At 45.0% G+C, this 16,400-nt stretch overlaps 1 protein-coding gene across 6 annotated transcripts in view; it reads right to left on the bottom strand.

Annotated features, from left to right (window-relative positions):
* Positions 1-16,400, bottom strand: part of ZFYVE26 (zinc finger FYVE-type containing 26) — a 1,794,472-nt gene that overhangs the window by 885,969 nt on the left and 892,103 nt on the right. For all 6 annotated transcript variants that reach the window (XM_077465059.1, XM_077465061.1, XM_077465063.1 and 3 more), the window contains one exon: positions 3,971-4,147. In XM_077465059.1, the coding sequence (XP_077321185.1) occupies positions 3,971-4,147 (177 nt within the window). The remainder of the gene's footprint in view (positions 1-3,970; positions 4,148-16,400) is intronic.

Genomic DNA, 16,400 nt, shown 5'->3' with positions numbered 1-16,400 from the left:
CGATTCTATGGCCAGATGTACTGCTTGAAACTTCCAAAAAAGTTGATAGGCAAGGTCCTCTAACTTGGACCATCTACCCTGGACAGAATCTTCTTCCAGGGCTTCTCCCCAGCCTAGAAGACTGGCATCTGTTGTTAACACCTTGCAGGATAAAGATTTTCCCTCCTGCTGGATAATAACCACCAATTTAGGCTCTGACCTATGTTGGAAGAGTGTATTGGAAACAAACAAGGCCTGAATACTCTTTATTCCAGACCAACAGGATGGTGTCTTCAAGCAGTCTTTGAATAAAACTGCACATAAGGGGCGGCCTTGAAGGAGGCCACCATTCCCCTAAAAAATATCCTGCAGCCAAAATGAAGGAATTTTCCTTTCCTGATAAGTTGAATTAGTCCTACAATGGAACTGATTCACGTCTGGGGTAAGAATACCTTCTTCTGTATGGTATCTATAACCAGCCCCCAATTAACCTCCTTGATGGTTTTAAGGAGAATCTTCCTAGGCTGAGAATCCAACCTTGAGATTTCAGCTATCTACAGCTGAGATCAGACTCTGGTTTTAGACCTGAGACTGAATGATCTATTCAAAGTAGATCTTCTAATAGGCTAGGACCGCTATACCTTGAGCCTTTAACCTGGCTAAAGGAGGTGCCAGAATCTTTCACAATACTCATAGTGCTGTGGCTAAGCCGAATGGTAGTGCCACAATTGATACAAATAATATTATATTTTAAACCGCAGAGATTTATGGTAAGCGGGAAACTTTGGCACATGGAGATATGCAACTCCCCTCCTTGCAGGATGGACACAGCCGATCAACTTAAGAAAGGAGCGGATGTTTAAGTGCTGATTCAGATCTCCGAGATCTAGAGTGGGTCTTGCCTCTCTGCTTGGCTCTGGGACCTTAAAAGGTTTGAGCCAATAAACCCTGTTCCACTAAGGGAATCTCTGATATCACCGACTGGGAAACAGCTGACCCAGAGACCAGAAAGACACTTATCTTCTTTCCTTCGCTTTTTTTCCTTTTCTTTTTTCTCTGGAACCTTGGGAGCATTCTTTGAGGAGACAGACACTTGCATAAAGACTGCCACATCAGCAGCTCCAAGGACCCCACAGGCAGCACCCAAACAGGACCTGAACCCCGGACCCTCAGATCAGAAGCCAACTGGGCCATCCGGGCTCTTGAAACTCTAGATGTAACCTAGAGGGAAAAAAAATGCAGAAATCACTCTGCTCTTACCATTGTTCCTGTCAGACTGAGAATTGCATGACCTTTCCCCTCACTCATTAAAACGAGTGGGGGTGCACCTTCATGAGAAGGCCTTATCATTCTGCTGCATGGGCTTTCTGCCCCAAGATCCTGGGGCTTCCTGTCGAGATCGCGTAAAGGCAGATACTCCAGGCATTAGGAGAGGCTGCATGATTAAAGGAGAACTGTTTGAACCTCCTTTATTGGTAAAGAGCTTTACCCCTTTTAGATGTACTTATCCAGTCTAAATAGTCGTACCACAGTAAGGGACACAGACTGGCTAAGGGTTTTTGCCCGGTCTTTGGCTGATCAATATCTCAGCCATGGACCTCTGCAAAAATGCACTAGTCCAAGTATAAGCCATAGGGCTTAAACGATTGAGTCCTTCATAGCATCTGAGACACAGTGTGTCAAATACACCAGCCCCTTGCCGGGTCTTCTAATAAGGCAGAACTTTCAGGTATCTCACACCTGTTCCTTAACCCCTTGGAGTCCACCTTCCAATGCATTGGCATGACTCAAAATGTGCTCCACCACAATAGTGGAACAGATGTTAAAGGGTTAATGGACTGAGCTACAATTGCAGCCCGAACTGCAAAAGACATCTGGTCTTTAAAAGGAAAATCCAACCTTAACTTGCTGGATCCTTTAACATCAGTGCATTATCCACTGGACATGCAAGACTCTGCTCACTGAGGTGATTGCATCATTAATAGCTGGAACCTCCCATTTATTTCATAGAAATGTTCCCATTCAGAATATATAAGTTATGTATGAATATAAAAAAAAAAAAAAAAAAAAAAAAAAAAAATCTCCAGGTGGGGGAAGTTCAAATGAACCCTATTAGAGGTAGATACCTCAAGAGCCTGTGGCCGGCAACAAAAGGGTTAAGTAAGGGAGTAGACAAACACCTGACTTGTGTGGCTACTCCCTCCCTGTTAGGATCCTCTGAAGAGGAAAAAACAAGTATCTTCCAATATTTGGGAAGATCTACCTTATCCCCCACCCTCCTGCACCTCAACAAAAGGGCCCAGAGGACTAGATGGAAATCTGCTATGTTTAGTCCTACTATAGCAAGACATCACAGAAATAATCTTTTAAATGGTAGAAGAAAAACAGTTTGTATGAAATACACAGGGACAGAAGTGTTTTACCCTTGACAGCTTCATCTGACTGGCCGTATTTTTATTTTTACTTCTCGGAGGAGGAAGACAGACATTCTTTTGGACAGGTTTTTAGTTTGTTGTATACCATTAACCCCTTAGAACCCTTAGAAGGGTTCCTGGTCCCTTTGTCACTCATAGCTTACAGTGCAAAGCAGAGGCAGTACCAGCAAAAGAATGTTTCACTTGCTAGGCTAAGGTACAGTACAATAACTGATATTAGTCCTAGCTATACAGTACAATGTTGCCAAAAGGAAAATGCCTGTGTCACCAAACATGTCCAGCAACCACTCTGCTGTGTCCCTCCACTGCCAGGGAGTAGCTTCTCTTGCAGAGATCCAACTACTCCATACATGTGTGGCCGGCGTCTGACACCGTTTAGCCATGCCCCACGCGAAAACGCCCCCTTCCTGTTTCAAACAGGGAAGCGAATCTCCCGCGTGAGCACCGCCATCATGTCGGGCGGTAGCAGGTAAATCCTACGCTCGGCAAGTGGGTGCAACTTGCCCCCAAAAAATATTTTTCCTTTTTATTTTTAAAGAAAAAGAGGTAGCTGGCTGGCATTCAAATAGATCCCAATAGATGCCAATCTGGGGGCCCAGAAAGTGATCAGACCCCCTTCATACCTGAGGGTCTGAGCTGGCTTGAAAAGAGAGAAGATGGGAGCTTCCGCTGTCTCCAGCGTCAGCATGGTGAGTGCTCAATACAGCCTCCAGTGGTGTCACATAAACATGACAACACAATACATGGGAGGAGAGATTATCTCCCCTACCTTTCCTCGCAGTAGGGTTTGTCAGCGATAAAAAACAAAACAAAAAAAAACAAACAAACAATCTTCACCCTTCACGGTAGGCTCAGAGACCTTGAAAGGAAACCTTCAGGAACAGGGGTACACTCAGGTAATCCCGCAATCCTGGACCTGCGAGAAGACCCTGCCAGTAAACTTTTATTGGCCTTACTACCAAAAAGTACTGGATCCCAGGGCCCAGCTTAAAAGCATTCCCAAGCAAAACCTTGTGTCTTCGGATGACGAGGCCCAGGTACCGTTCATTTAGTCCATTACGGAGACATCGGAACTGATCAGTCAGGATGGCTGGCTCTCATCAAAGGATTACTGTCCGTGGAGCTCAGTACACACATCCTCACACGTGCCCAACATCTTAGACACTGGCGAAAAAACGGAGGACTCCCAGTAATGGGAGGGGTTATATGGGGAAAGTTCACACCTTAAGGGGCGTGCCAGTGTCCAGCACCTGATATGCCAATATAACCCACATAGTTATTACTATGGCTCTGTGTTCCCTGATGTAAGAAAATAAGCTAGAATTTATTTCAATCTGACATTTCAAAATAATAAATTAATTGGAAGATTTCTTCATCCAAATTAAATCTAAACACCTGCAACTAAAGAATAACAATAATGGTTTAACACAGACAAAAAAAAAAAAAATATAATTTGTAAGAACAGTTAAGTTTGCATGTTAAATACAAGAGATACTTTAATAGGGATGCCAGGCTTAGATACACAACCATATGCACCACATTTCTGGTTGGCTTACCTTCGATCCCATGTATGTGTTTCTTATTTCCCACAAACGCATTTCCAGAAGGTCGTTTTTAAAATGAAGTACCAAGTACCTTGACAAAAAATGGATAGCAAATATACATGGATCCTGAAGTAGAGTCTGATCAATGACAGCCAGCTGCAGATTCTTGTCCTCAACCCTTTTTAATAACTGGATGATAAAAGGTAAAATAAAACACAGCATAATTACCCTCTTTAAAGAGGAACTGCAGTCTGCTCACATAATTTGTAATAAAAACATGTTTGCCATTCTGAAGCTTCCCTCCAACCACTTTGCATATTATTTTATACATACTGTGATTCTGTACTTGCCAAATATGCTGCAGAAATCTCCCTCCACTAAGTCTGGCTGCAGCCATTTTAACTGTGGGCAGTTGCAGCTGCTGCCTGCTCACTTACTGGATTTACACAGACATAACACTATCTCTGCAGCTCTCATTGACCCCCCTGTGACTTATCTCCCCTCTTTTGCTTGCAAACTCTCACAAGAGTTAGAGAGCTGTGCATGTTGTCATAAGCCTAGGCTAATGTCCAGACAAGAAACAGGAAGTGGGCTGTATAAGGTATTTACTGGCAGAAATGTTTTACTAATCCAAAGTTAAAACAACAAGAGCCGAGGATTTAATAAATGAAAAGTTTAAAAAAAAATACTAAAGGAGTGCGCATGCGCGGGACTTCCGGTCGGACGCCTTGATCGGGAGCTCCGCACCGCTCCGGCCCTTGGGCGCTCACATTAGCCTCCCCAGCCAGCGGGAACCTCCGCCGCCACCACCACCGAGCTTCGGAAGAAGCCAGGCGTTCGTCCATATGCCCAAAGGCCGGGCAAAATCGATCGCCAGCCGCCAGTTACATTACGGCCTAGCCGCGCCTGAGTCTCCCAAGATGGCGACCGCTTCTCTCCCAGGCGGAGACACAGACACTCGGGACAACATCGTGGACCCCCCCCCCCCTCCTCAGCTCTCCTCCGCTGACGTGAGTAACCACCAGGACCCCCTGACTTCTCCAGCCTCCACTATATCCCTTATAAACAGATCGCTGGCAGGCTACTCCTACTCTCCCCAAATCATCTCCCCAAACAGCCTGGCTTAGGCCCTGCAGGCCTCCCCACAGCCTATCCACCCACCTGATATGGCACAGCTTTTAAGCAGATTCTCTGAAATGCTGGCAGCAGGCTTGGCTCAAAATGCTGCTCAGATAACTTCCTCCATCAAAGCTGACCTGCAGAATCTTGGGGCCAGAATGGATGTCATAGAACAGGCAGTGGATGATACAGCAGCACGTACCAACCAGAACACTAAATGCATACAGTCCCTGCAGGAGCAACTGGATTCTGCTCTCTCTAAAATAGATGATTTGGAAAACAGAAGCAGAAGGTATAACTTCCGCATCAGAGGAGTGCCTGAATCTGTCACGGACATTCCAGGTACCGTCAAGGCCTTCATTAAGGACATTATTCCGGACGTCCCGGACCACAAGCTTGAGCTGGATAGGGCTCATCGAGCATTACAAGCCCCCCGCCAAGACGGTCTACCCCGTGATATAGTGATCAAGCCTAATTTCTATGGGATAAAAGAGGAAATCATGCTGCGGTCTCGCAATCGTGACAATCTCACCATCCAGGGCAATAAAATTCAAGTTTTTGCGGACATCTCTCCTGCCACGATACAAAAGAGAAGATCTCTCAGGCCCCTTCTGGAGGTTCTCAATCAAAATTCGATCAAATACAGATGGGCCTTCCCATTTCGCCTGCAGTTCCAGTATAAAGAAAGACAGTACAGCTTCACCAACTTTCAAGACGGGGAAACCCTCCTCCTGCAACTCGGGCTCATTTCACAAGATTTACAGCCCAACCAGTTGGAGAGCCGGATGAACGCGTCTAAAAGACCCCTCCCGAACAGCCCGTTGGCCCCCCTGTGGGTGAAACAGAAGTCGAAGAGGCAACATGATTCTGTACCTCCAAAGTGACTCCTAAGCCCTCAGGGCCTCTAGGCCCCTGACTTATCTTTTTTGAATCCTGATGATTCCCAGGAGGGGCCGACGGACTTTCCGGCTTCCCTCCGGTCCTTCTCAGGACCCTCTGGACTCAATTTCTCTTCTCACATTTTTTTTTTTTAATTTTACCCCCCCCCCTTTTTTCTTTTTTTTTTCTTTTTTTGGCGGGGTGCGAATGTCTGCCCTGATTCTCTACCCGACATCCCCGTCCTTCCCATCCCCCCCTATCCATGCCGCATCCCTCCCAACACTGTTGTCGCAATGACATTATTTGTTTATGTGTCTCCTTATATTACTATGCAGTTCCGGAATTTGATTGTTCTTTAGTTCTCTATGGTTTCTGTTTTTTTTTTGTTATTTCCCGCTGGCGTCCACATCTCTAAGCATTCTAATAGAGGCGCTGGAGCCGGAGCGGGGCTATTTGCCGTGTGCCACTCTACCTGTTGCCCCCTCGTGGAGATTTTCTCCCTTGGGGTCACCAGGAATGCAGTCTGATTATGACTGCCCTTAGTCCGAGTCCTCATGGTTCAGGGGACTCGGGGTAGGCTCTGCCATACCAGACCTGCCATAGAAGGTCCCGAGCTTTCCCATTCTCGGGTCCTTCCCCTTCCTCCCCCCTCCCCCTCCCCTCCCCTACCTTTCCGTCTTCTTTCACCCTTTCCTTTTCTATTCTTTTCTACCTACAGGAGTACTCAGGGAGTTTCCGCCCTTCCGACAATAGCACGTTTCAGCCCCTGTATCCTGCTCATCGGAACAGCGGACAAGCCCTTCTACCCAGGGTAAGATCGTTTCTCTCTATTTTGATCCCACACTCTGTTAACCATGGCTGATCCACATATTAATAAGACGACGCTCAAGATAACGTCCCATAATACACAAGGCCTAAACTCCCCGTCTAAAAGACGTAAAGCCCTCCACAGTTACTACAATAGGGGCCTTAATATTGTTATGCTCCAGGAAACCCATTTCCCCAAAAGCTATAACCCCAGATTTTTACACCGAAATTTCCCTACCTTTTTTTTTAGCTAACGCTGATGACAAGACAAGGGGGGTCGCCATCCTATTTTCCAAACATACCCCATTTACCCACATTCAAACCATTAGAGATAACGAAGGGAGATATATCATGATTAAAGGCCTTATTAACGATACCCTTTTCTCCTTTGTCTCCTATTATGCGCCCAACAAAAACCAAGCTCCTTTCTTTTCATCCATGCTGACTACCCTATCCTCCCACCTGGAGGGTAAGGTAATCCTGGGAGGTGACTCGAACATCGCGTTTGACCACCTCATGGATAAGACTTCCAATGACAGAACCCACTTGAAACGTACACCCAAACAAAGTCTACAAATTGCCAAACTTCTACATTCACTAGGGATGATAGACTCTTGGAGGGAGCTTCACCCTGACTCTAGGGATTACACCCACTTTTCGGCACCACACAGGACATTCTCCCGCATAGACCATATTTTCGTCCACACAGCAGATATTAACTTTTTATCCCAGGCTTGTATTAAAGAGGTACCTTGGTCTGATCATTCCGTCATCTACATTAAGCTGGTCGGCTTTCTGGCTCCAGCGGGCCCCCCCCAATGGCGCCTTAAGGAGTCCCTCCTCGCTAACCAAGTACACTGTACAAAGCTTGAGAAAGACTTAAAAGAGTTCTTTCAAACTAATGATACTCCTGAAGTCTCCCCGGGCACTTTGTGGGGGGCCCACAAAGCAGTCATGAGAGGCAAAATTATTCAGTTGACCTCCCAGCTCAAGAGGGAAAAACCCTAGGCATAGTCAATCTGGAACGAGACTTCCAGGCCCTAAGTGCTGCTCACAAGAAAAGCCCCTCACCCACTTCACTAGCCAAAATGGACACCGCCAGAATTGCTCTAAATTTGGCCCTGACTTCCAGTGCTGAGAGCCATCTAAAATGGACCAGTGGCAGATTCTACCTCCACTCTGACAAATTTGGCCCCCAGTTGGCTTCGAGGCTCTCCCCCCGGCACAGGATTCAGGCACTCCCCAAAGTAAAGTCCCTTTCCGGAAAATTGACCCAAAATCCTAAACAGATACTTGAGGCCTTTAATGAGTTTTATTCTAATCTTTATTCTGACCCTGACCCCGCTAGCAATCAACAGATTGATGCCTTCCTGGACGGAATCGCACTCCCTAGAATTTCAGACCCCCATAGGGATCTTATGGAATCCTCTATTACAGAGGAGGAGGTCAGAGAAGTCATTAAATTACTCAAACTCTGCTCGCCCCTGGCCCTGACGGGTTTTCAACTAAATACTATAAAACGTTCATCGATGTTCTGGCTCCTTACCTGGCCCGGTTTTTTAACTCCCTCAACAATAAGTCACCTCTGGACCCGACAGCTAACCTGGCCTTTATATCGGTGATACCTAAACCTGATAAAGACCTAAGCCTGGTGAGCAATTATAGACCTATATCCCTAATTAATAACGACCTGAAAATAATGACTAAGGGGGGGGCGTGGCGACCGCCGACTGAGATGGCCGCACAGTGTTAGAGCTCCGCTCAGCTTCAGGGGAATCACCGGAATATCGCCTGATCGGACCCGGTTAAATACACCGCCGTCAGCCGCCACCGAACCGCCGTCAACCTGGGCACCGGGAAGATGCGTAAGAAACATCAGGCACCGGCGAATATGCAGAAATTGCCGGCTTTTTTCCCGGCCGCATCCCGCGGACTTCAAGAAAATGGCGGCGGGAGACATACTGACAGGTCAGTGCAAAGTGCTCTAACGCAAACGCCGCCGACAACACATACGTCACAAACAAGAGCGACGGGAGAGGGAAACGAAGGAGACAATTCCGCCGCACAGGGAATGGCACACACCCGGAATAACAGCTCCAGCTCTACATCTTCCAGCCACTCTCCTACCACAAGAAGCCCTGTCAAATCCAAACCAAGGCTGGACCCTGAGATAAGTGCCCATGACAATAGATACTCCGCACTGGATATGGAGGTTAGTGGGGCATTAAATAGCGATGCAAATGTACAACACCCGGTGGACCAGTTTGCCATGTTTCCGACCACAGGCCAATCGGTGTCAGATACCACCCTAAAAGAAATGCTCATGTCGCTAAGAGCTTCATTACAAACCGACATGATGACATGCTTTCAACAATGCAGAGCAGATATCACTGATCTTGGGGACAGAGTGAATCAAGTTGAACTTAGAATGTGCGACGTCACCGCATCATTCAATGCACTAGTGGATTCCCACATGTCCCAGCAAGACTCCATCTCTAGAATACAATCCAAATTAGCTGACCTCGAGGACCGTTCCCGTAGGAATAATTTGAAGATCCGAGGTATACCGGAAAGTGTCGCAGCGCAACAGCTCCACACGTACGTTACCGACATGTTCCACGCCATAATTCCATCCTTATCTGCACTGGATTTGAAAATAGATAGGATCCACCGGGTGCCCAAGCCATCTTTCTTACCACAAGAGACCCCTAGAGATGTATTACTCAGGATCCACTTCTTTCAAACCAAAGAACTTATCCTGGACGTTTTTCGTAAAGCGGATAATCTCCCGGAACAAGCAACGAATATCCAAGTTCTCCCAGACCTCTCACAACACACGCTACAATTGCGGCGCAACATGGCGACCTTTACTAAGGCATTGCGAAACCACAAAATTATATACAAATGGAAATACCCTGCAAAACTTATAGTCTCCCACCAAGGAGCTAACCACATAGTCAACACGTTAGAAGAAGGGTTACAGCTCCTGCACCAATGGCGAATTTTATTACCAGATGCCAACCATGAAACACCGCTTCAATTTAGAGCTCCGCCTGGCAAACTACAACCAGACTGGCAATCCAAGCCACAAGGACGCCCAAGCTCACACCGCACCTGAGCTCATGTCCTCAGGCTCCTCATCCAAGCTTACAGTAAGATTCCCCTGAAGCTTATGGTACCGTCCACCGTACCTTAGCTCCTACCGTTGGGCAGTTATACTGCCTGGTCCATTTGGACTCGTTAGTTCTATTTGTTTTTTAAATTTACTCACTGTTACATCTTCGTGTTTTTTTTTGTTTTTTTCTTTCGTTTCTTCAACCGATAACTGAGCAACTATCCAACGGCTCCACTCACCTGGCAAATTTTGAATAAGAAAATGTGCATTACTGCCCACCTGAATATTCAGCTCCCTGTTCGCCACTCCTGGCAATCGCATCAAACAAGAGTTGTCACAGAAAGACTGTTCTTCCTCATCGTTGACCCTTACCCAATCCACTACTATGTTTATGAACTATATATACTAATGATCCCATATTTTCGACAACAAGAGATGAAGCTTCACATACCATCTAACCAACGCAACTATCTTCTATCCCACCATCCAACTGCTATGAATGACAGTTAAATTTTTAACAATAAATGCAAGAGGCCTCAACCACCCGGCCAAAAGAAGATCGCTTTGGAAGGAGGCTATTCAGCACAAAGCAGATATCCTGGCAGTTCAAGAGACGCACTTTCATAAATCAGCCACACCTAAATGCTCTCACCCAAATTTTCCGCACGTTTTCCTTTCATCCACTACAGCGAAGAAGAGAGGGGTAATGTTGGCAATAAGGGACACTGTGTCGTTTGAACTGAAAGACTCATTCATAGATCCAGACGGTCGTTTTATAATACTGGTTTGTATAATTGACAAGCTACCGATCACCTTAACATGCTTATATGCTCCCAACTCGCATCAACTTAAATTTCTTAAAAAGGTTATCAAACACATAACAACCATGCGAGTGGGGAGTATATTAATTTGCGGAGATTTCAATATGATCCTAGATAATGGTTTAGACACTTCTTCTCGAACTAAGCAACGTGGCCCTAACTTCCGGGATCTACTTATTAGAGAAGAATTGTACGATGTTTGGCGATGTTTGAATGCAAACGACAAATCGTTCACGTACTATTCCCCCAGGTACAACTCATATTCCAGATTAGACATGTTTTTAGTGGATAAGGTGCTGCTGCAGAGAATTTCCCGCTCTACCATACATGACATAACATGGTCGGACCACGCTCCGGTGATCATACAGATGGAGAGCGGGGGAGCCTTTGCGACAGCACGTTTATGGCGATGTAATGAATACCTGTTTCATGATCCAAAATTTCAGAAAGACATCACACAGCAACTAGACGAATTTTTTAATTTCAATGTTCCTAACGCCACCAATTCCTTCAATAACTGGAACGCCCATAAGGCATATATCCGCGGTATACTTATTAAGATGAACTCCAGACTTTTCAAGGAACGTACTGCCAAAATTACAAATCTTGTTACGGAAATTAGGAAACTAGAGAAAGAAAATCAAAATACACCTACAGCAACATTAGCCTCGAAATTATCCACCGCACGTTCTCAATTAAGGGAACTTTTTAGCACTCAACACGAACAATACATGTCCAAACTTAAACTAAATTACTATGCTAATAACAATAGAGCAGGCAGATTCTTAGCTAACCGGCTTAAAGAACGCAGATCTAAAACAGTAATCCCACATCTGTTCTACCCGGACTCTACTAGAAAAATAGAAAATCCACAAGACATCGCAAACGCTTTTGCGGACTATTTTTCATCACTATACAACTTGAAGGACGATCCCATAACCCCACAACCGAATAAAACAGATATTGATAATTTTATATCTAAATTGACACTCCCCTCAATTTCCGAATCCCAGCTGCAAGCACTAAACGAACCCTTTTCCATGATTGAACTAGAAAGAGCTGTAAAATCTCTCCCTTTGAACAAAGCCCCAGGTCCAGATGGCCTTTCTAATGGATATTACAAAACCTTTAAAAAAATACTCTCACCACACTTATTAACAATATTCAACGAAGCCAGGACGAAAGGTTCCTTTCCTCCAGAAATGCTCCAAGCATATGTAATTACCCTACCTAAGCCAGGTAAGCCCCCAGATGTCCCAGCCAATTTCCGTCCCATTTCCCTGTTAAATGGGGATATCAAAATTTATGCAAAATTACTAGCCAACAGATTATATGACCTTATCCCAGATTTAGTGAAACCAGACCAAACAGGATTTACTAAAGGTCGCCAGGCGTCAGATGCCACTAGAAGACTTCTAAATATAATTCATCATACGGAAAGTAGGAGAACGCCTTCTCTGCTTCTTTCAATAGATGCAGAGAAGGCGTTTGACAGAGTACACTGGGGGTATATGGAGGCGGTCCTGGAAAAGTTTGGATTCCAGGGCGATTCATTGACCGCTATATTAGCTCTCTATTCCAGTCCATCAGCTAAAGTGTACACGTCGGGTCTTCTTTCAAAAGAATTTAAGATCACGAATGGAACACGCCAGGGGTGTCCGTTATCACCATTCATCTTCAACTTAATGATGGAGCCTCTGGCGGAGACCATTCGTAGCCATCCCCACATTTCAGGTTTCAAATTTCACAAGACCACTCATGTCATCAACCTGTTTGCTGATGACGTGATCCTCCTTCTTACCAATCCTACGGTTTCTCTTCCATTTTCACACGATATTTTAAACCATTTTGGTACCCTGTCTTATTATAAAGTAAACTTTAACAAGTCCGTAATCCTAGATCTGGGCGTTAACCCCCATGCTAAGCTACACTTACAAAAAACTCTTCCTTACATCTGGGCAAAGGACACAATACCATATCTAGGTGTTCACCTATCAGCCAACATCTCAAAAATTGCAGACACAAATATTAAATATTTGCTTACAGATATACGGAAAACTATGACTAATATGTCTAAAACAGAATTGTCATGGGCAGGCAAAATAGCATCTTATAAAATGATCATTCTCCCTAAAATCTTATATGTGTTTCGAACGCTTCCCATCCCCTTCAAGACATCTCACTTTTCTGAACTAAGCAGTTCCCTCAAAATGTATATTTGGCAAGGAAAAAGAGCACGCTGCTCGCACAAAATTCTAATACAACACAGGAAGGTAGGAGGGATGGGCCTCCCGGACATAAAGGACTACTATTGGGCCTCTATTTTAGCTCAAGCCAAACACTGGTTTCACACTCACTCTCCCCCGTTATGGGTTAATATAGAATCTACTATTAACAAAATCTACCCGTTGAGTCTTTTACTGCTTGCAGATATTTGGAAGCCATTACCCTTAACATCCCTCTCCCCGACAACCAAAGTGACGTTGATGGCGTGGAGACAACTGTTAAGCCAACCTAAAACTAGTGCTTCTTCCTACACGACTGTACAAACTCCACTACAGACATTGGAAGTGCTACTCCCATACAGCCCCATCACAAAATGGACAGAACATGGGATAACATGGATAGAAGAACTCCTGGACAAAAATATTCCCTTACCATTTCAAACCTTACGAAACAGATTCGATCTGCCTGCTTCACACACATTGTTATATAGACAAATATATTCTTTCCTAATTAAAAACCCCCCACCTACAGTAGAAATTAACAATATAGTATGGCGTTTTTATACTTGCAATCATAACAAGGACAAGGGCATATCTCTCATATATAACTTTCTTCAAGCTAAAATGGAATTCACCAAAACCCCAGCGATTTTGTCATGGGAAAAAGATCTAGGGTCAAATTATGGGACGGAACAATGGTGTGAAATTTTCCGCTACAATTACAAAGCCACAAGGTGTATCAGTCACTGGGAATTAACACAGAAATTACTAACAAAATGGTATAGAACTCCATTTCAGCTTGCTAAAATGTTTCCTACACACTCAGCATTATGCTGGAGGAACTGCGGTAACACCGGGACGATCCTACATATATTCTGGCAGTGTAAAAACCTAACCAGTTATTGGAGGAAAATATTTACAATACTTGCGGACATCACAGGGATACTGCAAACGCCAACCCCGGCGTTGGCAATCATGCATTTGGGAATAAGCAACTACCCCACTCAATTTAGAAGTGTAGTGATCCACGTCCTAACTACTGCAAAACTAGTAATAGCCAGACATTGGAAAGACACAATCTCCCCAAATCCATCAGAAGTAATAGCACAAGTAAACCTCAACTATAATTATGAAAGACTCTTAGCACTTAGAACAGCCTCTTGTATAACTTTCGACAACAACTGGAAATGTTGGAAAGATTGGTATAAACGTTAAAATATTTACTCCTTCCCTTTCTATTCCCTTACATAAACTCCCCTCATGGCTTCCATAACAAAGATCTTACTATAATAAGATCGGGTCATGTAAAGAATATATCTGTTGATTTGGTGGAAAGTTTGGTTGTCAGGAATGCACTATATCCTGTAGTTTAATATGTTTTTCTTTTTTCTTCCTTTTGTTCTGTTGTTTTGTTGTTTGTCAGTATATTACACTCTCCTCCCGGACCGGACCCTTCTTGCGCAGCGTGATCCCGGAAGGGGCACAGGAAGGGACCGGTTAGGGAAAATCGACAAGTACCACCGTTGGTGCAGGTCTATAATAATGAATCCTATCGGTTCCTAGCCGACTATTTCATCTTGGAAAGCGACTGAAAAATAACATGATTGTATGTTACAATGCCAACAATGTTCATGTAGGTTCTTATCATCATTGAATTGTAATTGAAAAACTCCAATAAAAATTATATTAAAAAAAAAAAAAAAAAAAAAAAAAAAAAAAAAAAATAATGACTAAGATCCTTTCAAACAGACTGGGCTCCTTTATAGGCTCATATGTCCATAAGGACCAGGCAGGCTTCATACCAGGCAGACAGGGACCGGACCAGGTGAGGAGAGCTATTGACATCATCTCCATCCTCCAGTCTGGCTGGGATGGCGGTCCTCTCCAGGAAGGTTTTCTACTATCCATTGATCTTCAAAAGGCCTTTGATACCGTTACCTGGCCCTATTTATTTCGCACACTGGAGCGGTGGGGCTTTGGCCGCAAATTTATTAATACTCTTTCTGCCCTTTATTCCCAACCTAGTGCCCGGATCAAACTCCAAGGCCACCTATCAGACCCCTTTCCTATTGCAAAGGGAACTAGACAGGGTTGCCCATTATCCCCCCTCTTATTCGCTATAGCTATAGAAACTCTAGCAATCTCTTTTAGGACACATCCAGATATCCACGGCGTGAAATGCGGACCCTCCACACATAAATGTGTGTTATTCGCGGACGATGTCCTCCTCTTCATTACCTCGCCACTCATCTCCACTCCTAACATCCTACGGGTGCTTCACAAGTTTGGGCAAGCCTCTGGCCTGCAAGTCAACATGTCTAAGTCAGTAGCTCTCAACGTCTCTGTCAACTCCTTCTCGGTTGCAAAACTCCAAACCCAGTTCCCCTTCTCATGGAACCCTACGTCCATCCCTTATTTGGGAATTCACCTTACCTCAAACATAGGTCTACTTTACAAGCACAATTTCCCCCCTATGTTTAATAAATTGAAAGCGGACTTGGACCAATGGTCCCTCTACAAGCTCCCCTGGTTGGGTAGAGTTAATGCCATTAAAATGACATTACTACCCCGAATCCTTTATCTTTTTTGTTCGCTCCCTATCTCGGTTCCCAAATCTCACATCAACAATCTGCACTCTTCGATAATCCGCTTTGTGTGGGGCGGCTCTTCCCATAGACTGCCCAAATCGGTTCTCTTTCGACCTAGACAGAAAGGAGGACTTGGACTACCTAATCTTTGGTGGTATTACCAAGCTGCTCAGCGGAGCCAGATCTCCTGTATCTATACTAAAGGTGGGAAGCCGGATTGGGTGGACATGGAAAGACAAGTCATTCCCAACTTCACCATAGACTTTCTTATCTGGCGACCCCCCAAGTCCAGGCCTCCGATTATGTCCCCCACTCTGTCTCACTCAATGGCCCTCTGTGACTCGGTATACTCAACGAACTCCCTGACTTCCCAGTGGCGTCCCTTAGCCCACATCTTCAACAATCCCCAGTTTCCACCTGGGCTAGACATCAAAGCGTTCCAATGGTGGCTCAACAAAGGTCTCATCAGAATAGGGAACAACTTCAACTCCAACGGTCCCCTCACGCTAGAACAATGTAAATCGAAACTCGAGATGCCCCCTACCGAGAGATTCCGCTTTCACCAAATCTTCCACTTCCTGAACTCACTTTCCTCCCGCACTTTAGGCCCCCTGACAGTCACACCCTATGAACAATGGTGCACATCAGCCGTGGTTATGAGAGGGGGAATCTCCCTGATCTATGCAGCACTAGCAGAACCACAGGATAAGGCAGGATACATGCTGAAATGGGAGCGGGATCTTGATTTTGAATGGGACCTGGATACCTGGCATGGCAGCTTCATGAGAGGGTTCAAAGGGATTATCAACATCTCTTTAATGGAGGCCATCCTCAAGGTGATTTCCAGATGGTATCTGGTTCCGACGCGCCTAGCCTCAATTTTCCCCC

The sequence above is a fragment of the Lithobates pipiens genome, unplaced genomic scaffold (genome assembly GCF_037356315.1).
Source record: "Lithobates pipiens isolate NorthernLeopardFrog02 unplaced genomic scaffold, aLitPip1_a1.2 Scaffold_30, whole genome shotgun sequence".
Taxonomy (NCBI): Eukaryota; Metazoa; Chordata; class Amphibia; order Anura; family Ranidae; genus Lithobates; species Lithobates pipiens.
This window is presented reverse-complemented; position numbering and strand designations above follow the sequence as displayed.